Below are 22944 nucleotides of genomic sequence, written 5' to 3' on the forward strand. Positions count from 1 at the left end.
CTCCTGGGCAGAGGCAGCTGGGGGCCAGGGCTCGTGCTCCCTGGGAGAAGCGGGGAGCCTGGCAGCCTTCCGCATGGACAGCAGGGCCAGGGAGGAGGGGTGGCTGGCAGGAGACCGCTGTCCCCGAACACCCAGAGCCTTGACCCCCTGGCTCGTGCACCTTGTCACTCCCCATCTGTGCTTCTTGCAGCTCCCAGCCAGCCACCAACCACAGCTGCAGCCCTCGAGCGTTTCACCATCAACTTCACCATCACCAATCTCCCCTACGATGCCGACCTGGCCGCTCCTGGCTCCGCAAAGCTCAACACTACCCGACGCGTCATGGCCACCTTGGTAAGCGACCCAGCGCACGGCCATGGCCGTGCCCCTGGAGGACCCAGAAAGGCGGAGGGAGCGCAGGGAGAGTGCCAGGCTCTCACTGTGAAACCTCCTCTCTCCTGGGCAGCTGGACCGCCTTCTGAAGGGAAGCAGCATTGGCCCCGCTTTGCGTGGATGTGAAACCACAGCCTTCAGGTATGGGTCGCGCTGAGCCTCCCGTTGCGACTGCCACGATCAGGTCAGGGGGCCTGTCACGCAACTGCTCTCTTGCCGCCTAGGCTAAGGAGGCAGGACCTTCTCCCTCATGCCCTGCTGCCTTAGGAGCTTCTCCCTCTCTGCGTGCCCTCTCGCCTCGCGGCGCTGACGGCATAGCCCAAAGACAGCTCCAAAGTCCTGCCTGGCCCTGTGCTTCCTCAACAGCCCCAGGGCATCAGCGGAGGCAGGAGAGCGGTGGCCGGCCACCACGCATGCCCGGGTTGGGCATTCCCGCGCAGGGCCGGCTGCCCAAGCCCCTAGGCCTGGCTCTCCAGCGAGAGGGCGCAGAGGAGGGGTGCTGAGGCACGGCGATATGTTTTCCAGGCCAGCAAGAGAAGGGGACGAGACGCGGGTGGACGCCGTCTGCACCTACAGCAAGGAGCCCTCCGCCCCGCCCTTGGACAGGGTGGGCCTTTACCACGAAGTCAGCAACAAGACCAGAGGCATCACGCAGCTGGGCCCCTACAGCCTGGACAAGGACAGCCTCTATGTCAACGGTGACCTATGCTCCTCTCTCTGCCTCCTCTGCTGTCCCAGCGCAGCCTTGCCCAGCCCTGCCCCGTCCCGTCCCCAGCTCCAGCTCATCACCCTCTCTCTCTCCTTTCCCAGGTTACAACGAACAGCCGGCCCTGCCTGGTGAGTACAGGGCACGGGCGGGTTGAGCTCAGACGGCAAGAAGTGCCTCGCGGGGGCTTTCTCCTGGGCAGAGGCAGCTGGGGGCCAGGGCTCGTGCTCCCTGGGAGAAGCGGGGAGCCTGGCAGCCTTCCGCATGGACAGCAGGGCCAGGGAGGAGGGGTGGCTGGCAGGAGACCGCTGTCCCCGAACACCCAGAGCCTTGACCCCCTGGCTCGTGCCCCTTGTCACTCCCCATCTGTGCTTCTTGCAGCTCCCAGCCAGCCACCAACCACAGCTGCAGCCCTCGAGCGTTTCACCATCAACTTCACCATCACCAATCTCCCCTACGATGCCGACCTGGCCGCTCCTGGCTCCGCAAAGCTCAACACTACCCGACGCGTCATGGCCACCTTGGTAAGTGACCCAGCGCACGGCCATGGCCGTGCCCCTGGAGGACCCAGAAAGGCGGAGGGAGCGCAGGGAGAGTGCCAGGCTCTCACTGTGAAACCTCCTCTCTCCTGGGCAGCTGGACCGCCTTCTGAAGGGAAGCAGCATTGGCCCCGCTTTGCGTGGATGTGAAACCACAGCCTTCAGGTATGGGTCGCGCTGAGCCTCCCGTTGCGAGTGCCACGGTCAGGTCAGGGGGCCTGTCACGCAACTGCTCTCTTGCCGCCTAGGCTAAGGAGGCAGGACCTTCTCCCTCATGCCCTGCTGCCTTAGGAGCTTCTCCCTCTCTGCGTGCCCTCTCGCCTCGCGGCGCTGACGGCATAGCCCAAAGACAGCTCCAAAGTCCTGCCTGGCCCTGTGCTTCCTCAAGAGCCCCAGGGCATCAGCGGAGGCAGGAGAGCGGTGGCCGGCCACCACGCATGCCCGGGTTGGGCATTCCCGCGCAGGGCCGGCTGCCCAAGCCCCTAGGCCTGGCTCTCCAGCGAGAGGGCGCAGAGGAGGGGTGCTGAGGCACGGCGATATGTTTTCCAGGCCAGCGAGAGAAGGGGACGAGACGCGGGTGGACGCCGTCTGCACCTACAGCAAGGAGCCCTCCGCCCCGCCCTTGGACAGGGTGGGCCTTTACCACGAAGTCAGCAACAAGACCAGAGGCATCACGCAGCTGGGCCCCTACAGCCTGGACAAGGACAGCCTCTATGTCAACGGTGACCTATGCTCCTCTCTCTGCCTCCTCTGCTGTCCCAGCGCAGCCTTGCCCAGCCCTGCCCCGTCCCGTCCCCAGCTCCAGCTCATCACCCTCTCTCTCTCCTTTCCCAGGTTACAATGAACAGCCGGCCCTGCCTGGTGAGTACACGGCACGGGCGGGTTGAGCTCAGACGGCAAGAAGTGCCTCGCGGGGGCTTTCTCCTGGGCAGAGGCAGCTGGGGGCCAGGGCTCGTGCTCCCTGGGAGAAGCGGGGAGCCTGGCAGCCTTCCGCATGGACAGCAGGGCCAGGGAGGAGGGGTGGCTGGCAGGAGACCGCTGTCCCCGAACACCCAGAGCCTTGACCCCCTGGCTCGTGCACCTTGTCACTCCCCATCTGTGCTTCTTGCAGCTCCCAGCCAGCCACCAACCACAGCTGCAGCCCTCGAGCGTTTCACCATCAACTTCACCATCACCAATCTCCCCTACGATGCCGATCTGGCCGCTCCTGGCTCCGCAAAGCTCAACACTACCCGACGCGTCATGGCCACCTTGGTAAGCGACCCAGCGCACGGCCATGGCCGTGCCCCTGGAGGACCCAGAAAGGCGGAGGGAGCGCAGGGAGAGTGCCAGGCTCTCACTGTGAAACCTCCTCTCTCCTGGGCAGCTGGACCGCCTTCTGAAGGGAAGCAGCATTGGCCCCGCTTTGCGTGGATGTGAAACCACAGCCTTCAGGTATGGGTCGCGCTGAGCCTCCCGTTGCGAGTGCCACGGTCAGGTCAGGGGGCCTGTCACGCAACTGCTCTCTTGCTGCCTAGGCTAAGGAGGCAGGACCTTCTCCCTCATGCCCTGCTGCCTTAGGAGCTTCTCCCTCTCTGCGTGCCCTCTCGCCTCGCGGCGCTGACGGCATAGCCCAAAGACAGCTCCAAAGTCCTGCCTGGCCCTGTGCTTCCTCAAGAGCCCCAGGGCATCAGCGGAGGCAGGAGAGCGGTGGCCGGCCACCACGCATGCCCGGGTTGGGCATTCCCGCGCAGGGCCGGCTGCCCAAGCCCCTAGGCCTGGCTCTCCAGCGAGAGGGCGCAGAGGAGGGGTGCTGAGGCACGGCGATATGTTTTCCAGGCCAGCGAGAGAAGGGGACGAGACGCGGGTGGACGCCGTCTGCACCTACAGCAAGGAGCCCTCCGCCCCGCCCTTGGACAGGGTGGGCCTTTACCACGAAGTCAGCAACAAGACCAGAGGCATCACGCAGCTGGGCCCCTACAGCCTGGACAAGGACAGCCTCTATGTCAACGGTGACCTATGCTCCTCTCTCTGCCTCCTCTGCTGTCCCAGCGCAGCCTTGCCCAGCCCTGCCCCGTCCCGTCCCCAGCTCCAGCTCATCACCCTCTCTCTCTCCTTTCCCAGGTTACAACGAACAGCCGGCCCTGCCTGGTGAGTACAGGGCACGGGCGGGTTGAGCTCAGACGGCAAGAAGTGCCTCGCGGGGGCTTTCTCCTGGGCAGAGGCAGCTGGGGGCCAGGGCTCGTGCTCCCTGGGAGAAGCGGGGAGCCTGGCAGCCTTCCGCATGGACAGCAGGGCCAGGGAGGAGGGGTGGCTGGCAGGAGACCGCTGTCCCCGAACACCCAGAGCCTTGACCCCCTGGCTCGTGCCCCTTGTCACTCCCCATCTGTGCTTCTTGCAGCTCCCAGCCAGCCACCAACCACAGCTGCAGCCCTCGAGCGTTTCACCATCAACTTCACCATCACCAATCTCCCCTACGATGCCGATCTGGCCGCTCCTGGCTCCGCAAAGCTCAACACTACCCGACGCGTCATGGCCACCTTGGTAAGCGACCCAGCGCACGGCCATGGCCGTGCCCCTGGAGGACCCAGAAAGGCGGAGGGAGCGCAGGGAGAGTGCCAGGCTCTCACTGTGAAACCTCCTCTCTCCTGGGCAGCTGGACCGCCTTCTGAAGGGAAGCAGCATTGGCCCCGCTTTGCGTGGATGTGAAACCACAGCCTTCAGGTATGGGTCGCGCTGAGCCTCCCGTTGCGAGTGCCACGGTCAGGTCAGGGGGCCTGTCACGCAACTGCTCTCTTGCCGCCTAGGCTAAGGAGGCAGGACCTTCTCCCTCATGCCCTGCTGCCTTAGGAGCTTCTCCCTCTCTGCGTGCCCTCTCGCCTCGCGGCGCTGACGGCATAGCCCAAAGACAGCTCCAAAGTCCTGCCTGGCCCTGTGCTTCCTCAAGAGCCCCAGGGCATCAGCGGAGGCAGGAGAGCGGTGGCCGGCCACCACGCATGCCCGGGTTGGGCATTCCCGCGCAGGGCCGGCTGCCCAAGCCCCTAGGCCTGGCTCTCCAGCGAGAGGGCGCAGAGGAGGGGTGCTGAGGCACGGCGATATGTTTTCCAGGCCAGCGAGAGAAGGGGACGAGACGCGGGTGGACGCCGTCTGCACCTACAGCAAGGAGCCCTCCGCCCCGCCCTTGGACAGGGTGGGCCTTTACCACGAAGTCAGCAACAAGACCAGAGGCATCACGCAGCTGGGCCCCTACAGCCTGGACAAGGACAGCCTCTATGTCAACGGTGACCTATGCTCCTCTCTCTGCCTCCTCTGCTGTCCCAGCGCAGCCTTGCCCAGCCCTGCCCCGTCCCGTCCCCAGCTCCAGCTCATCACCCTCTCTCTCTCCTTTCCCAGGTTACAACGAACAGCCGGCCCTGCCTGGTGAGTACAGGGCACGGGCGGGTTGAGCTCAGACGGCAAGAAGTGCCTCGCGGGGGCTTTCTCCTGGGCAGAGGCAGCTGGGGGCCAGGGCTCGTGCTCCCTGGGAGAAGCGGGGAGCCTGGCAGCCTTCCGCATGGACAGCAGGGCCAGGGAGGAGGGGTGGCTGGCAGGAGACCGCTGTCCCCGAACACCCAGAGCCTTGACCCCCTGGCTCGTGCCCCTTGTCACTCCCCATCTGTGCTTCTTGCAGCTCCCAGCCAGCCACCAACCACAGCTGCAGCCCTCGAGCGTTTCACCATCAACTTCACCATCACCAATCTCCCCTACGATGCCGATCTGGCCGCTCCTGGCTCCGCAAAGCTCAACACTACCCGACGCGTCATGGCCACCTTGGTAAGCGACCCAGCGCACGGCCATGGCCGTGCCCCTGGAGGACCCAGAAAGGCGGAGGGAGCGCAGGGAGAGTGCCAGGCTCTCACTGTGAAACCTCCTCTCTCCTGGGCAGCTGGACCGCCTTCTGAAGGGAAGCAGCATTGGCCCCGCTTTGCGTGGATGTGAAACCACAGCCTTCAGGTATGGGTCGCGCTGAGCCTCCCGTTGCGACTGCCACGATCAGGTCAGGGGGCCTGTCACGCAACTGCTCTCTTGCCGCCTAGGCTAAGGAGGCAGGACCTTCTCCCTCATGCCCTGCTGCCTTAGGAGCTTCTCCCTCTCTGCGTGCCCTCTCGCCTCGCGGCGCTGACGGCATAGCCCAAAGACAGCTCCAAAGTCCTGCCTGGCCCTGTGCTTCCTCAACAGCCCCAGGGCATCAGCGGAGGCAGGAGAGCGGTGGCCGGCCACCACGCATGCCCGGGTTGGGCATTCCAGCGCAGGGCCGGCTGCCCAAGCCCCTAGGCCTGGCTCTCCAGCGAGAGGGCGCAGAGGAGGGGTGCTGAGGCACGGCGATATGTTTTCCAGGCCAGCGAGAGAAGGGGACGAGACGCGGGTGGACGCCGTCTGCACCTACAGCAAGGAGCCCTCCGCCCCGCCCTTGGACAGGGTGGGCCTTTACCACGAAGTCAGCAACAAGACCAGAGGCATCACACAGCTGGGCCCCTACAGCCTGGACAAGGACAGCCTCTATGTCAACGGTGACCTATGCTCCTCTCTCTGCCTCCTCTCCTGTCCCAGCGTAGCCTTGCCCAGCCCTGCCCCGTCCCGTCCCCAGCTCCAGCTCATCACCCTCTCTCTCTCCTTTCCCAGGTTACAACGAACAGCCGGCCCTGCCTGGTGAGTACAGGGCACGGGCGGGTTGAGCTCAGACGGCAAGAAGTGCCTCGCGGGGGCTTTCTCCTGGGCAGAGGCAGCTGGGGGCCAGGGCTCGTGCTCCCTGGGAGAAGCGGGGAGCCTGGCAGCCTTCCGCATGGACAGCAGGGCCAGGGAGGAGGGGTGGCTGGCAGGAGACCGCTGTCCCCGAACACCCAGAGCCTTGACCCCCTGGCTCGTGCCCCTTGTCACTCCCCATCTGTGCTTCTTGCAGCTCCCAGCCAGCCACCAACCACAGCTGCAGCCCTCGAGCGTTTCACCATCAACTTCACCATCACCAATCTCCCCTACGATGCCGACCTGGCCGCTCCTGGCTCCGCAAAGCTCAACACTACCCGACGCGTCATGGCCACCTTGGTAAGCGACCCAGCGCACGGCCATGGCCGTGCCCCTGGAGGACCCAGAAAGGCGGAGGGAGCGCAGGGAGAGTGCCAGGCTCTCACTGTGAAACCTCCTCTCTCCTGGGCAGCTGGACCGCCTTCTGAAGGGAAGCAGCATTGGCCCCGCTTTGCGTGGATGTGAAACCACAGCCTTCAGGTATGGGTCGCGCTGAGCCTCCCGTTGCGAGTTGCACGATCAGGTCAGGGGGCCTGTCACGCAACTGCTCTCTTGCCGCCTAGGCTAAGGAGGCAGGACCTTCTCCCTCATGCCCTGCTGCCTTAGGAGCTTCTCCCTCTCTGCGTGCCCTCTCGCCTCGCGGCGCTGACGGCATAGCCCAAAGACAGCTCCAAAGTCCTGCCTGGCCCTGTGCTTCCTCAACAGCCCCAGGGCATCAGCGGAGGCAGGAGAGCGGTGGCCGGCCACCACGCATGCCCGGGTTGGGCATTCCCGCGCAGGGCCGGCTGCCCAAGCCCCTAGGCCTGGCTCTCCAGCGAGAGGGCGCAGAGGAGGGGTGCTGAGGCACGGCGATATGTTTTCCAGGCCAGCGAGAGAAGGGGACGAGACGCGGGTGGACGCCGTCTGCACCTACAGCAAGGAGCCCTCCGCCCCGCCCTTGGACAGGGTGGGCCTTTACCACGAAGTCAGCAACAAGACCAGAGGCATCACGCAGCTGGGCCCCTACAGCCTGGACAAGGACAGCCTCTATGTCAACGGTGGTATTTTTTTTCTCTGCTTTTTAGATTTTGCTATATATGTCTATGACAACTTTACTTATTATATCCACCCAAGAATTATTTGTTCTTTTTTATATTTTTATTTGGTTTTTTTTAGTTCATATTTTAATTTTTTTCTGCTGGGGTTTACTTCTCAGTTTTCATTCATTCTCGTATAATTTCCTCTTCCTCTATATATTTTAATATCAATATAAGAAGATTTACCTTGTTCAGGTGTACTGTATTTCTTATTTTTAGTATTTTAAGTATCAACTTTTTCCGGGTTTTTTGTCTGTTTCCTTTGGTTTTTTTACCCTTTCTTATCTTTTTTTTTTTTTACTGAACATGTCTTTCTCTTTCAGAGTACAATGAAGCACATCTTTTTCCAGGTAAATCTGTACCTTTTTTTATAATCTAAATATAAACCAGTAATATCAGATCTAAATGTCAGCCTGTATCATATCTTGTCTAATTGTGAATCTGTTTTTCTTCTAAAAATAAGTAAATTACAGCTATGTTTATTTATTGTATGTTTATCTTACTCCTTGACTGTACATTAAGACGATATTAATTAATTCCTGTCTCTCATTTACTTTTCCTTGTTTTTGTTTCCAGCTACAGCTCTGCCTTCAGGAACTGGGAAGTTCACAGTGAATTTCACCATAACTAATCTCCACTACTCTAATAGTCTCAGAAATCCATATTCTGCCAAGTTTAGCGCTACAGCAAGAGTCCTGTCTGCTCTGGTTAGTGTGATATATCCCTATTTATTTTTCCTTTGTGCTACTGTGCTTGTGTATGTATGGTTAACTTGTAAAACTCATTCTTTTTCAGCTCAATCAGCTGTTCAAAAAGACTAGTATTCATTCCACGTATACAGGCTGCAGAATGATGGCTTTCAGGTAAGATCAATGTTTATATTTAAAAAATATATAATTTAGCTTTTTGTGATGTAGTATGATCCACAAACGAATCCTAACTCCTTAATTCACTTTTAAATCTCTTAATTTATCACCTGATCCGGGATACCCAAGAAATCATTACACTTTTTCCAGTCATGTCTTTATAAACTTACTTGAATTCATGCTTGCAGCACCTGAAAGGTCAAGTATGTTCTCACCATTTTGATACCACACTTGAAAAAATCATGATGGGGAAAAAAAAAAAAAGTATTTTCTTTTCTACCTGGCAACATGGTTCAGTTGAACTCATCAGTATGTATGCTGAATATTGAATTCTGGAAAAGAACAAGATATATCCTTATTTCCTTAGACCAGCACAAAAAACTGAAGACACTGGAGTAGATGCTGTGTGTACCTACAAAACAGATTCTGCTGCTTCCCAGTTTGATCAAGTGATTGTTTACCATGAAGTGAGCAACAAGACAAATGGCATCACCAGCTTGGGAATCTACAGCCTGGACCAAGAAAGCCTGTATATCAATGGTAAAATGTTGATTTGCTCGTGGATGTGGGGGTATGCTTTGGCTAATAGTCCATCACTGTCTTGTCATTAAAGCACAATAGTGACTAGTGTGCAGATGGAGTAGCATTTGCAACATGGATACTTTGGCTCAACCTGTATGCTAGATAATTCACAGAGCTCCATCATCTGCACATTCTCCTCACACTAGCATAATTTACTTTCAGAGGTTTGCATTGTCAGTTGCAGGGTTTTTTAAAGTTTTAAATAACATTTGATAAATTACCGAAACATGCAAAGCAGTATATAAATCTTAAGAAGTAAAGGTAACTGATTTCAGCATAAACCAGGAACCTTCCTCCACCAGTTGCAATGGAGGTTTCTTCAAAATAACACATCACTGCACTATCATAGAAAGTTTTAAGCAACTGCTCAGAAACAGCAAATCTATTGTCTTTCTGTGGCATTGTCCACCCGTACAGATATTTGATTCAATTATTGTCTCTTATCAGTAGCAGAATTCATTACTTTGTCCTTTCTCCTTCCAGATTACCATGAAGCCCATCGTATGCCTTGTAAGTACTTTTAAGTAATTAAAAAGCCATAATGCCCTAATTATCAATATACAAGTCAGAGATGCATGCCTACCCAGATATCTTCTTTTTTTTTTAGCCTTTTAATGGAACTAGAAGTAAAAATACAATGTGCAAACATTTAATAGTGAGGGGAGTTAACGATTAAGCACCATTGGTATCACTGTCTCATGAAGCATTTGAATTAGATCAGGATTACATAGGTGTACATACCACCTTAGGCCCCCCCCACTAAACAAAACCACGACAATAGGTCAGAGGAGACCCGTTTGCAGAAACACAGAATTACTCTTGAAAGGTTCCCAAGTCTTTTTTTTCTCATTGCAACCAATTTTGTGCTTTTCTTGCAGCAACATCTCCAGCTCCTCCTCTTGCAAGAGAGGGACATTTCACAATGAACTTCACAATGACAAATCTCCTCTACACATCAGCATTAGGAAATTCAAATTCTAAAAAATTTATTGCTACCAAAAAAACTCTGACATACTTGGTGAGTGTCAGGTTCCTCTAGTGCTCATGTTCTTGTAGGTTTTATTATTTATTCACTGACCTATCAACCGGCTTTTTTTCTTGGCAGCTGGATCGTGCGCTGAAGAACAGCAGCGTTAGCCCTGCGTACACTGGATGCACGGTCGTGGCACTAAGGTAGGCACATCCTGGAAGTGCTATAGAAGACAAGGGCCATTCAGCTTTTGGCTGGCAGAAGGATTATGCAGAAATCTTTCCTTTGCATAGAATTGCTTCCTGCTTTTGTTTCCTCCTAGCCTGGTAGAGCCTGTTAAGTTCTAGAGGGTGCTAAGTAGAATTACACCTCATTTATGATCCCTTGTGATGGGGTGGTAATTACATAATTTCTTTATTATGCTTGCATTGATTTCACATCAATTTTGCACTAGCTAAAGAGGGTAATCCGACTAATTTTATGTGCATTTCAGTTAGATCATAGAAGTGCTGTTCCAGTTGTATAAAACAGCATAACACTAGATTTCCAGAATTTGAGGGCATTATTTTATTTATTAACCTTGTTTTACAGTATTTTAAGGGAAAATCTAATTCCATAGTAGTGTGCAAGCGAACTCAAACGCACAGAAGTGTCATTCAGGCCTGCAAACGCATGCATGATTTTTCAGGTCTGTGAAGAACAGAGAGAGCACTGCCATGGATGCGGTCTGCACATACAGAGCCAATGCTACCGCTACCGAATTCGACCGAATCAAGGTTTATCATGAATTAAGCGAGATGACAGCCAGCTGCACTGAGCTAGGACCCTACAAGCTGGATGCGGAGAGTTTTTATGTTAGCGGTAAGTGGCTGAGCTGATGTCAGGAGGGAATCCTCTCCTGACTGCTGATTTGATATTAGGAGGAATTGAGTTACTATGTGCCTACAGAAGCAATAAAACCTGGAGGGAGAGCAAGAACAAATGCTAACCAAAGCAGAGGAACCACTGTCACTCATAGCCTTTGAACTAACTTAGCCAAATACAATGTTTAATATCATAACAGGCCATAGGTAATTCTCCAGAAAATACAAGGACTGACCTCTCAAGGTGCACTGTGGAATGTGTTCCCCTGCAGAGGAACAGCGCTAGAGCTGGCCACCGCTTGACAAAAGATGTACTTAAACTGTCAATGTAGAAGTTAAATTGGATTTAGGGAATGGGTAAATTCCCTCTCAACATCCCTAAGGAAGGGAGAATTCTGTGCACTGCTCTCTAAGAAAAGCAGCAGCTTGCCAACATACAGCAGTGTGAATGTGCAATTATGCCTAGGTAGTCATCAAATCACTCTTTCCTAGTAAATGTTACACAGGATCTCTCAGACAAAACCAATTCGAGTTCTGTATTCCACTGTGTGCCAGACCTTCCACATGGTAAGCCAGTTTCTCAAACACTGTCTTTTTCTTCCCTCCATAGGTTATAATGAACTCCAGCCTCGACTATGTAAGTACCTTTAAATAGCACTTGAAAAGGCAAGAAGATTTTGTTTGTTAGCAGTAGCCAAAAAAGAAGGTTGGACTAATCAACCAAGAGCACTACTAGACTTATAAAACATTATTGAGAGAACATGGGAGCCTATTAGGGTACCGCCGCTGCTTTAACCCTGAAACAAACTAGAATATCTAAGAATTTTTCTTATAGTGTTTCATCTAGGAGTGATGATCAAAAATTGTTTTTTCAAGCAATAATTTGCCTTGTTCATTACAGCAGTTGATCAAAGTACACAACCTCTGTCACCGGCAGTGAGAAACTTCACACTGAATTTCACGATAACCAACCTCCAGTTCACTGCAGATCTGGCAATGCCAAATACTAAAAAATTCAAGTCAACAGAAAAAGTCATGTACCATTACGTAAGTCTGGCAAAATGATGTCCTGCTTGGGCACAGTTCTGTAAATATGTCTAACCTCTTGCTGGTGCCATGATATTTTACTTGAATTTTATTATTTCTAGGTTGACCCCTTACTCCAAAAAAGCAGCATTGGACCTGCTTATATTGGCTGCAAAGTAATGGCATTCAGGTAAGAGTCATGCCTGGGAAAAGTCTGCATTACCTACTTCTTAAAAAGTGGTTTCCCATCTCTCAGCATTCAACACGTTAATGTAATGTCACCAAGTGGTTTTCTTATGCGCATCTTTGATCTACCGAAAGTTAAGATGGACTTCTCAATGACGATTAAAACATCGTAAAACAGTGCCTCATTTCCTAGGCCAAAGAAGGACAGGGATGACACAGGAGTAGATGCATTCTGCAGCTACAGGGATGAGCCTTCAGGTCCTAAGTTCAGCAGAGTGACAGTTTACCATGAGCTGAGCAATATGACAAATGGCATCACCAAGCTGGGACACTACATCCTTAACAGCCAGAGCCTCTACGTTAATGGTAAGGAGACCACCTTAAGGCATTATTCCTTAGGTTGACACAGACTATTTTGGAATGAGAAGGAAGAGGATTAAATACACCTCTCAAAACAGATAACAAAGAGGGCAAAAAACTGTCAGAGTCACTAAATTAACACAGTCATGAATTTAGTAACCATGATTCTGAATCTTTTCTAATAAAAACCATGTGTTTAGTCCTGCTGAGATTTTCTTCAAATATATTTCTAATAATTGTCTGTTTCTTTTTTAGATTACAATGAACCACATAGTCTGTCACGTAAGTATATTTTAAAACAGATACATATTAAAGCTACTCAAAGGCATAAGTTGATTTTGTTTCCCCCTGACTTGCAAAGCTCATAAGATTGCAAAGTATCTAAAGCATGTGACCACGTTCATATGTTTTTCTACGGTAAACAAAGAAAAATAGTAAAAATGGTGTTTTATGAAGATCCTGCTCTTATTTTATCTGTGTAATTTTTGTTCTCTTACAGTGGTGAAGCCAACCACCACACAAAGCCCAGGACCTGTCATAGAGCGATTCATATTGAACTTCACAATAATCAACCTCAGGTTCACGACAGACCTAGGGACACCAAATTCTGCTAAATTCAATTCTACTGAGAAAATAATGCAACATTACGTAAGCCAAAGTCACATTGTTTTTCACTGAAATCAGCCAGTATTTTGGGTTTCCCATACTCACAAAGACCTTTCCTTGTCAGATTGACCCCTTGCTTCGGAAGAGCAGCATTGGCCCATATTTCACTGGCTGCAAAGTGATAGGATTCAGGTGAGTAATACAGCTGAAAAATTAACTTTAAACTTTAGCAAATGGATTTCCTTATGTTTGACTGACACTTAAATAACTAATCACAGTTCCTTTTTCAAGAAGTCGCTATCACTGTAATAAAGCTTCTGTGCACTTTTGTATGGTCCTTATCTTAGAAAGCCTTTTTCTTTGCAATACCATATCTCAGTAATTTCCACAGACCATCTCTGAGAACTGTGGACAGATTTTAATTGTTTGGGTTTTTTTTTAATCACATCAGAAAAGCAAGCAGTTTTTTGGAATAACTAACAGAAGCTTAATGATATTCAATTCCTCAGGTCAGTGAGGAATAGAGATAACACAGGAGTAGACACCATCTGCAGCTATGGAAATGGCTCCCAAGTGCCCAAGTTTGACAAAACTAAGGTTTACCAAGAACTAAAGAGCATGACAAATGGCATCACCAAATTAGGAATCTATAACCTGGACAACAAGAGCCTCTATATCAATGGTAAGAGCTTGATTTTCTCATTCTTCCAAGCAGTAGAGCAGTTTGGGGCATCAAAGTGAAAAAAAAAAACAAAAAAAGGACCTTAAGGAAAGGTCGTGCCAGTGGAGTTTACTGCATAACTTATGTGCATAAGATGAAGATTATGCTTCCAAGAACATTTTTACATAGAAATTAAAATAATAAAAAATGTCTATGTTACACTGAAGAGTGATTTAATTTTAGGCTTGACCTCATTCACACACAGGTGAACATTTCACCTAATCTCTATCCCACCAGTATTTAATTTAAGCAGTGGCACATATTTTCTCATTGTGGTCTTCACTATTATAAAAGCACCTTGTTCTGCTTAAGCGTAGGTTAATAGAAACACACCCTTGGTTCTGATGATTCATCCCCAAGTCATCCATTTAATCACCCCCTCTTCTCTTTCATTCTCTTAAGTGTATAGTTCTCTTACATAATGTTTCTCTCATTTCCTTTCCAGGTTACAACGAACCACTCGAGAGATCATGTAAGTGTTTTGCCAAACTCATTCCAGGGAAAGCTATCAGAGGAGTGGTGCACTCAGGAATACAAGAGGGGAAGAGATTCTTCAGAGTAGCCTTGAAGTGTGCTAGGATTGGGAATGCCTTTGAAAGTGATGATAGCTTTTTGTGTAGTAAGATCATAATCCTCCTCCCCTTTGATTACAGCTCTGGGCGTAACTACTGCACCAAGCCCACCATCCAGGCATTTCACACTTAATTTCACCTTGACCAACCTCCAGTACACTGCAGATCTCGATGCACCAAGTTCCCGCAAATTCATTTCCACAGTGAAAGTTATCAACCATTACGTAAGCCTGGCTCTGGTTTTGCCCATTTTGTGTTATGGTGGTGATCTTAATCTGCCTGCATTAAACTTAGGACATGCTTTCAAGTTCTCAGTTGTACTTTTTTTTTTTTGGCAGATTGACCCTCTTTTCAAAAGAAGTAGCATAAGCTCTGTCTACACAGGATGTAAAGTGGTGAGATTTAGGTAAGATTCCTGAAAGTGCAATTAACTATTTCTTTTAATCTGCTTAAATTTCCATAAGTTGTAGTTGTTCTGATACCGGAAAACAGAAGCCAGTGACACCTCCCTATCCGTTCATTATTTTCTTGCTGGTAAAATCATTTTGATATCTAAATGCCGTTGCCACAATTCTTGAGAATTGGCTGAAAGATGGAGGAGCCCAATTGCAGTGAGAGGTTTCACTGCCTGTTCTTCCTCATTATACTAATTACACAGGGTGTTCTGTAAGCATCAGCAGCATCCTAAAGAATGTGTCTGACATTTTTACTTAGGTCTGGGAGAGCCAGGGATGACACGGGCGTAGACGCCGTCTGCAGCTACAAAAACAACGTCAGCCTTGCCAGGTTTGACAGAGAAAAGGTTTATCGTGAGCTGAGCACCATGACAAATAGTTTCACCAAACTAGGGCACTACAGCCTGGAGAAGAACAGCCTGTATGTCGATGGTAAGCATCCGTGAACAGTATCAAGATGTGATTTTGGGATCACTTGGAGATCACTCCTCATTCTTCTGCTCCACTGGGGCTTGAGCACTAACGAACTTCACCTTTGGTTTGTTGGTATTCTGTAGGTTTTGACACTACAATAAAACCAATCCAGCCTGATACTGCCATCCTAGAAGCATTTCAGTCCCTTAAATCATGTGGACACTTTGAGAATTTGATTGTTACATAAAATAATCTGAACAGGAACATACCTATATTGGTTTTTTTGGTATGGATAGGTCTATGTAAAAGTAAACATACTCTATCTTTTTTATTTAGGTTTCCCTGTCACGGACACAGCTATCTCCAGAAAGCCCGTCTTGACTGAAGCTCCAGCCAAATCGGGCTACAGATTGAGCTTTAGAATAGTCAATGAAAATCTAACTAACCCAGACTCTAAGTCTCCAGAATACAAAGCAGCAGTGGAAAGCATCAGTAACAAGGTAAGAAGCTGCAACTTGAATACCATCATGTCTGCGCTGGTTGATTTTTGCAGCAACTGCAGTAGATTTATTTTTTTAATTAAAAAAAAATAATCAACATTTGGGAACAAAAATTTCTACACTCTAAAAGATGAGATTGACCTTTGACTCACTTTTGATTTTGTTACGTGAAATTGTCTCCAAAGACATGCACTCCAAAATACAAGAAGTGCAGGTTATCTGTTAAATGCACACTCAGCATTTCAGTTTGATGTCTAGAAGTGTGTACAAATCTCTGCCAGCTCAGAGGTCAGCACATACAGAATTCATTGCTGAGAATGCAACACGTTCTCTTCAGCACCCATCCACCAACATATCAACCTGAGACAGCCCTAATTATGTAGGGTTTGCTTTTCAGATGAAGCCGTAACATTCTGTACTTTGAGTTCTGAGCCTGCGCTGTCTGTGAAATGTGGATCAAGATGACAGCTGTCAGTCAGCAGATTGTGCTGTTTAGCTCTGGTGGCTTGTTCAGATAAAATAGAAAGCTGGAGGTCAGACTCCATCACCGGAAGGCATATGCTGAAGTAAAAACCAACTCACATGAAACCCAGCTAGCCAAAAAAAAAAAAATTCTGGTGTTTCTCCAAAATTAGAAGCCCTTTTGCTGCCCTAAAGCATCTACCACGAGGCCTAGAACTCATTAATATTTAACATAACATTTTTATTTCAGATTAATCAACTGTACCGTCAGAGCAACCTGCGAGACCAGTTCCTGAACTGCAGTATCACCAGGCTGAGGTCTGTGATACAATCTGGTTTTGTTTGAGAGGTAGCCATACCCTGGCACCCTTCCCCAAAGGCCAGGTGCCGTTGTCCTCTGCAGAATCCCTCCCCTCCATTCTCATGTTGACAATGGTTTGGTTTATGCCCTAAGAAGTAATTTCTAGGTTTCCCAAAATGAATCAGTTTGAATTTTTCCTAACTTGGTACGGACTGACGTTTTTCTCAGTCAGGATTTTTGTAAGGCACTCTTAGGTCTCTGAATATCCCAGTAATTACTGATTGCCATCCTCTTAATGAGGACTGATGGTGACCCTGCAACCTCTGCACTTCTCTTGACTTGGACTCCACCGGGTTTTAAAAGCGAGCTTCAGGTATAGCTGTAGCATCCTACTCTAGATGAAAAGAGGCTTGGGCAAGGCACCCTCACACAGGATAAAAGCTTTTTAAAAAATGCTAGTGTTTCATTGTATGTGTGCAGTATAACTTGTTTGCACAGAGAAGATGTAGTAGTATTTCACCTGCAGTCCCTGTCCAAAGGAAAAGCCCAAAACAGCTTTGTGGACATCTCCCAGTAGCACCACATGAGCTTAAAACACTTAATGCTCAGAACAGCAGGAACCCTTCAGGAAACTTTTTCCCACATGAAGTTTTATGATTATCAGCCTGTTTATCTCAGAACCTCTGTTTCTCTGTCCACAGGACTGGATCCATAGTGGTTGACTGCAAGTGCTTCTTCCAGCCAGAGCCCAGCATCAGCAGGGCCATGGTTGAAAGGGCTTTTCAGGATGGGACTTCAAACGCAACCGGACTATGGCTGGGAAGCAGTTACCAGCTGCAAGAGTTCTCAGTAGACAGTACGTAGCTGCCCAGTTTCCACCCAGACCAACCCACTTTGCCACAGCATGTTCAGAGTTCCCAACTTTTAGTCTATCAGAAGGGATGTGTGTGGAAATACATCTGTTATCAGGTTGAAGCGCTGAACTCAGGCCAGAGCTGGGCCAGTCCTTTGCCGCATTCAGTATGGCTCGGTGTAGCCCTTCAGTCCTCCATGGCTTGAGGTGTTACTCAAATAATAAGAAAATGAAGTGGTAACTACTCGCCATAACTTCCAGCATTCAGAGATAAACAGACCTTTAGTTTTTTTCAAAAGTACAACTTCCCAAAGAAATGAGCAGCCTAGTACGTTGCTGAAGGACTGATTCAAGGGGCAGACTGGGAATTTGCTGTCAGACCACAGTGCATAACAGTTCTGTTAACCTATTAAGACTTCAAGTTCTCCTAGCTAAAAGTCTGCAGGTCAATGCTGCTTGGCAAAAGAGCCTCCATTTCTGTCTGCTAGAATTTATATTGAATTTTCCTTTCAATATACAGACTTGGAACTAGCAATTGAGGCAGCAACTTACAAAACACCCCTTAAGTCTGGGAAAGAAAACTTCAGATTAAATTTCAGAATCTCCAACCTTCCCTACTCCCCAGACCTGCAGGACTCCAGGTCACAGATGTACCAAGTGAACAAGGAGAAAATTGAGAAAGAGGTAAAACTAACAGCAATAGCTTGATTTCCCTGTCCAAATTAAGGATGTATTAAATTTACTCAGTTTTTCTTAATTGTTTTGTTTCTTCCCATCAGCTTGATGCATTCAGAACCAGCAGCGTGAAGGACTACTTTGCTGGCTGTACCATTGAGAGCTTTGGGTACGTCCCTCTTCGGAAGTTTTTTTTCTTGAATCCCAAAAGAGCAGTTAGCAGAAGAGGCATTCAGAGCCACGGCGTGGTGTGTATGCCTCACTGCCAACCTTTGTGCTCTGGATGACACAGAGGAAGCACCTTCGCTCACTGTCAGTTTTGCCTTCACCACAAAAGGTTTCTGTCTAAATGAGAGGTGGTTTTGTTTCCATGCTAGCAAAGCTATTTTCATGCATAAACAATTCCAGAGTAAAACAAATATGTTTATTCTCTCATTCAGCTTATTCAAATAAGCTAAAACTCCACTGAACTGACCAGCCTGAGAACAAAATCTACTTCTCTATCTTCTCCAGCCCCTCTTTGGAGGAAAAAAAAAAAAGCTGAGCTGATTTACCCCTTAGAAATGCCTAGCCTGGGATTAAATCAGTGGGTGGCTTTCACAAGGCTACATGAGTTCCTGTCTCATCTAGCATAAACTGCAAAAACTGATCCTATGCTAATGAAACATTGCTTAGACATCTGCAAACCTGAGCCTGATTCTGAATCCCTCCCCCCGCCTCCACTCAGCTCTACGTCTTTTTTCTCTCATCCCATCATGACAACTCTGGCTCTCATCCTCCAGGCCTGTCCATGGGAAAGCTTACACAAACGTTGCCTCCATCTGCAAATTCACCCTGGGCCCCTTCTCAGAGGCTTTACAAAAGCAGAACGTCTATGAGGAGCTGAAACGCCTGACCCATGGGTTCACCAAGCTGGGCCCCAGCTATGAGCTGGAAGATCAAAGTCTGACTGTTGAAGGTGAGAGCTCCCGAGATGACTTCGTGGGAATGTTTATTAGTTTAGTTTTAATCACTTCTAGAGCACGCTGTTTCTCACCTGTCCCACCCTTTATTTCCAGGTTACTCTCCACTCAAAACAGATGGACAGGAGTCTGAAAGATCGGGTAAGTCCTTTTCTGGAGGGATTCACCCTACAGCTACTGAATACTTGAGCTACAGTAAGTTATCCACACATACCTTGAAACAGAGACTAGATCCATCCAAGAGCCCAGAAATCCTGGACTTCTTGGTAGGCTGGCAGCAAAGAGCAGGGGCCATCAGAGCCAACCTAAGGAAAACAGAAGTGAAGGACAGGCAAAAGCAATGCAGTTGAGCAAGCTGTTTTGGAGCTTTGGCATCCATAAATTTTGATAACTGCAGTATTCACAAAAAAAAAAAAAACACCACCTAGATTCAGTGGTGTGAGCATAACCACAACCTCAGGACTAACACTAAGCAGGAGAGGGGAAAAAACCACCAACCCTAAACTGTTGCTTTTGCATGCATCACAAACATGCTGGCAAAGGTAACTACAGCTTTTGCTGACACCCTTAGCTCCATCCCCTTCCCCAAAAGATTCCAGCCAGCAGCTGAGAGACAACTTTGTCTCTCTGAACATTCCTGAAAAGGGCCCTGAAGGGCTCTGATGCTGAGGTGGTATTTAAAGTTGTAGATCCTTGGACCCTGACTCCCAAAGTTTCTGTACATCCCATCCATCTTCATGTTGCTGGGGCATGTTTGCCCTGCAGCCAGGGAAGGCCAGATACTGAGAATTTTGCCTCAACTATGCACTATACAGTACTTTTGAACTTTGACAGGGTGAAATCTCCCTGCCTGTCCCGTGTACAGGAATCCAAAAAACTGATGTGCCCTTCTTTTGCCTTTCCAGAGCTCCAGTTCTGGGCAATTATCCTCATCTGCATTTTCACCCTGCTGGGCTTCATTCTCCTCATCTTGTTATGCTTCCTGGTAAGTGGCCCCTTTGCTGTCCTACCTCCAACTTGAGTACAGCAGCACCCAGCCATCAGGGTAGTGGCAGGAGGGACATTCAGACACATCCACAAGAAGCCCAGTGGGAACAGTACCCAACAAGCACAGTAATGCAAACGGCATGCCAATCCCTCCTTCAGTTACCACCAGCTCTTTGAAGGACTTGCGTACAGGAGGATGGGGAAGGGTATTTATAGTCAGCTAAGTAGATATCTAGGAAAGGAAGCAGTGGATCATGAATGAGATGGATTCCTTTGTGGAGAGAAAAATATAAAACCAAAGGGACTAAGATGACAAGTAGGTTGAATTAGGGGATCTTCTGCAGCATTTTGTTAAACCTCTTCCCTGTTCAAATACCTGCAGAATGATCAGGTTACAGATAAGGGAGTGTAGAAGATGACATCTTTAATAACCTGCAGGAATTGCATCCAGAATTTTGTATTTGATGCTCTTAACATGCAGACGTCAGCAGCCTGGCAGGGCCGTACGCCAGCTGCGTACCCTTGGGAAGAGCAGAGCAGATCCTTCTCTCATCTCTGGTGCTGATTTGATGGGGGACAGCATCTGAATAGCACTGCTTCAAAAGCAGCTGTGTTTGCTTTGCACCAGCTAGAAGAGAACAGCTAAGCCTACAGAGAACATGGATTACTGTCCTTGAAGGTTCCAGAGTAAAAATTACAGTCAGCAAGATTTAAAAGAGGAAAAAACTCAGGTTCAAAACTGGGGGCTCTCCTAGTGTCCACCTGTGCGGTTAGGCAAGCGTCTTGTTCACCAGGTCCCTCCATCCCCACCTGGCAACAACTCAGGGCATCTAATGAAGGGCAAAGTGCAGACTTCGCTTTTTTTTGGTTTGGGTTTTTTTTGCCATTAACATTGTTCTTTTCCCACCAGATCGTCTTTTGCCTAAGAAGAAAGTCTCATCTATACCAGGTTCAGCAGGGCATGTACGGGGTGTACTTCCCTCATCTGAACACAAGAAAAGTGCATTAGCGCAACAGATGAGTTTGTCTTCACAGACCTATTCGTCCATTGATGAAGGAAAGATTGTTTACAAGTTCTAGAAAAATCTCTTCAATAAATTATGTTTAGCATTTTCTCTTGTCTTGAGGCAAATCTTTGCACTATTACCACAACTATTTTCCTACTATGGGAAACTGCCAACAATGCAGATGCTGAAGAAATTTTTTTTTAAAGCCCTGCAGTATTTTGTACAAATACTACACAACCAACAAAATAAAGACTACCAGGAACTGCAGTTTACAAGGCTCTTCAGTGTTAATGTCAGTTTTCTGAAAAAGGCTTGAATTTATAGATTTCAGGACTGACTGTTGTAAACTTAAAAATTTCACCTAGATCTTAGGGTTTTTTCCTCAATTTATCTTTTAAAATGTAAATATCTTAAAATTATTGAAACATTTCATATATTTAAAATGTTAAGAGATCATGTAAGGATACCTTGTTAAGTCTGAGTGTGATACAGTCACCCTGTGTGTTGAGATTGATATCAATTTCAGTTGAATAAATATAATGTTTGTTGCCAAGAAACTGTATTTCCTTGTATTTCCTCTGTAGCGACATTTTTCATCTCAAATCAGAAAATACGTTTGCCCTACGGAAATCCCTGAGCTCCTCAGTTGTCTTGGGCATGCCATAGTGCAGGCCCTGATGTTCTGGAAATCGGGACTCTGACTGCCCCTCCAGACCACCCGAGCCAGCCAGATTCACCCGAGAGCGCCTGGTGCCTGCTTCAATTTTCTGCAGAGCTCAGGAGATGGTGCAGGTAATTATTTGGCACTATCATTGGATGAACTCTGCTAAAAGTGAAAGCACTAGAGTTAGAATTAATGAAGCCTCAATTAGTCATTAACCCTTCCACATGCAATCAAACTGGCTTTTTAATTCCAGAATAAAGCTTCCCAGTGGCTGGTTGGACCATTCCCCAGGTCAGGTTCCTCAGTGCATGTTCTGGTTTTGTTAGTGAGGGGGGGCCTAAGGTGGAAGCTTCTGTAGGAAACTGCTAGAAGTCACTTCCCTTTGTTCAGTGGACTCGGCCGGGCCTAGGGCGGACCCGCTGCTGGCCAAGGCCAAGCCAATTGGTAGCAGAATGTCCCGTGATAACGTCTCTGCGATAACGTATTTAAGTAGGGGAAAACAGAAAAAAAAAAAAGGAGAGATGTGAAGCAGCTGAGCGGGGGGCAGAGAGGGGGAAGCGCGAGCCTCGTGGGCCTTGCAGGCCTCACCCTCTGGCCTCCCGCCGGGCAGCCGACTGGGCCCAACTCGGCCCGGCCAGGCTGCAAGAAGTGGAGAGGAGATGAGATGTGAATAAGATGTAAAAAGGATCCTGAGAGGCGTCTGCCAGCCTGTTGTGAGGAACGGCTGCAGACGCCAAGGGCAGTGCAGAAGGAGGGGGAGGAGTAATGCGGCTCCTGGCCAAGATTCCCCTGCAGCCCGTGGTGATGGCCATGGTGGAGCAGGTTGTCCCCCTGCAGCCCATGGAGGTCCACGGAGGGGCAGAGATCCACCTGCAGCCCGTGGAGGACCCCACGCCGGAGCAGGTGGATGCCTGAAGGAGGCTGTGGTCCGTGGAGGGCCCGCTGGGACAGCTGTTCTAGAGGGACTGCACCCCGTGGAAGAGATGACCCACGCCGGAGCAGTTTCACAAAGGACTGTGGCCCGTGGGAGGGACCCCACGCTGGAGCAGAGGAGGAATGCGAGGAGTTCTTCCCCTGACAATGATACAGCGGCGTAAAACAACGCGTGATGAACTGACCACGACCCCCATTCCCTTCCCCCTCCCCCGCCCCCCATGCCGCTCGGGAGGGGAGGTAGTATAGATAATGTTAAGCCCAGGAAGAGGGAGGGGTGGGGGGAGATTATCTTGTTCCCTGTCTCATTCTTCTGCTAGTTTTAGAACTAAATAAGTGTTTTTCCCCAAGTCGAGTCTGTTTTGCCCATAACGGTAACTTTAAGGATCTCTCCCCGTCCTTATCTCAAACCTCGAGCCGTTTTTCTTATATCATCTCCTCCTATTCTCTCGGAGGGTGGGGGGAGCGAGAGAGAGACTGAGTAGCCTGGTCCCGATCGGGGCTGAACTACGACAGTGCAGCAGA

At 49.4% G+C, this 22944-nt stretch overlaps 1 protein-coding gene across 1 annotated transcript in view; it reads left to right on the top strand.

Annotated features, from left to right (window-relative positions):
* Positions 1-22944, top strand: part of LOC147597511 (mucin-16-like) — a 91564-nt gene that overhangs the window by 49234 nt on the left and 19386 nt on the right. The window contains exons 48-95 of the mRNA XM_086767675.1: positions 191-333; positions 446-513; positions 898-1070; positions 1183-1209; positions 1460-1602; positions 1715-1782; positions 2167-2339; positions 2452-2478; positions 2729-2871; positions 2984-3051; positions 3436-3608; positions 3721-3747; positions 3998-4140; positions 4253-4320; positions 4705-4877; positions 4990-5016; positions 5267-5409; positions 5522-5589; positions 5974-6146; positions 6259-6285; positions 6536-6678; positions 6791-6858; positions 7243-7418; positions 8031-8161; positions 8250-8317; positions 8688-8860; positions 9781-9920; positions 10008-10075; positions 10561-10733; positions 11346-11372; positions 11673-11782; positions 11884-11951; positions 12141-12313; positions 12807-12955; positions 13038-13105; positions 13423-13595; positions 14080-14106; positions 14288-14430; positions 14545-14612; positions 14921-15093; positions 15412-15575; positions 16288-16355; positions 17040-17194; positions 17712-17875; positions 17971-18035; positions 18649-18824; positions 18925-18969; positions 19734-19813. Coding sequence (XP_086623801.1) covers positions 191-333; positions 446-513; positions 898-1070; positions 1183-1209; positions 1460-1602; positions 1715-1782; positions 2167-2339; positions 2452-2478; positions 2729-2871; positions 2984-3051; positions 3436-3608; positions 3721-3747; positions 3998-4140; positions 4253-4320; positions 4705-4877; positions 4990-5016; positions 5267-5409; positions 5522-5589; positions 5974-6146; positions 6259-6285; positions 6536-6678; positions 6791-6858; positions 7243-7418; positions 8031-8161; positions 8250-8317; positions 8688-8860; positions 9781-9920; positions 10008-10075; positions 10561-10733; positions 11346-11372; positions 11673-11782; positions 11884-11951; positions 12141-12313; positions 12807-12955; positions 13038-13105; positions 13423-13595; positions 14080-14106; positions 14288-14430; positions 14545-14612; positions 14921-15093; positions 15412-15575; positions 16288-16355; positions 17040-17194; positions 17712-17875; positions 17971-18035; positions 18649-18824; positions 18925-18969; positions 19734-19813 — 5291 coding nt within the window. The remainder of the gene's footprint in view (positions 1-190; positions 334-445; positions 514-897; positions 1071-1182; positions 1210-1459; positions 1603-1714; positions 1783-2166; positions 2340-2451; positions 2479-2728; positions 2872-2983; positions 3052-3435; positions 3609-3720; positions 3748-3997; positions 4141-4252; positions 4321-4704; positions 4878-4989; positions 5017-5266; positions 5410-5521; positions 5590-5973; positions 6147-6258; positions 6286-6535; positions 6679-6790; positions 6859-7242; positions 7419-8030; positions 8162-8249; positions 8318-8687; positions 8861-9780; positions 9921-10007; positions 10076-10560; positions 10734-11345; positions 11373-11672; positions 11783-11883; positions 11952-12140; positions 12314-12806; positions 12956-13037; positions 13106-13422; positions 13596-14079; positions 14107-14287; positions 14431-14544; positions 14613-14920; positions 15094-15411; positions 15576-16287; positions 16356-17039; positions 17195-17711; positions 17876-17970; positions 18036-18648; positions 18825-18924; positions 18970-19733; positions 19814-22944) is intronic.

Source organism: Chlamydotis macqueenii, chromosome 26 (genome assembly GCF_036417535.1).
Source record: "Chlamydotis macqueenii isolate bChlMac1 chromosome 26, bChlMac1.mat, whole genome shotgun sequence".
Lineage (NCBI taxonomy): Eukaryota > Metazoa > Chordata > Aves > Otidiformes > Otididae > Chlamydotis > Chlamydotis macqueenii.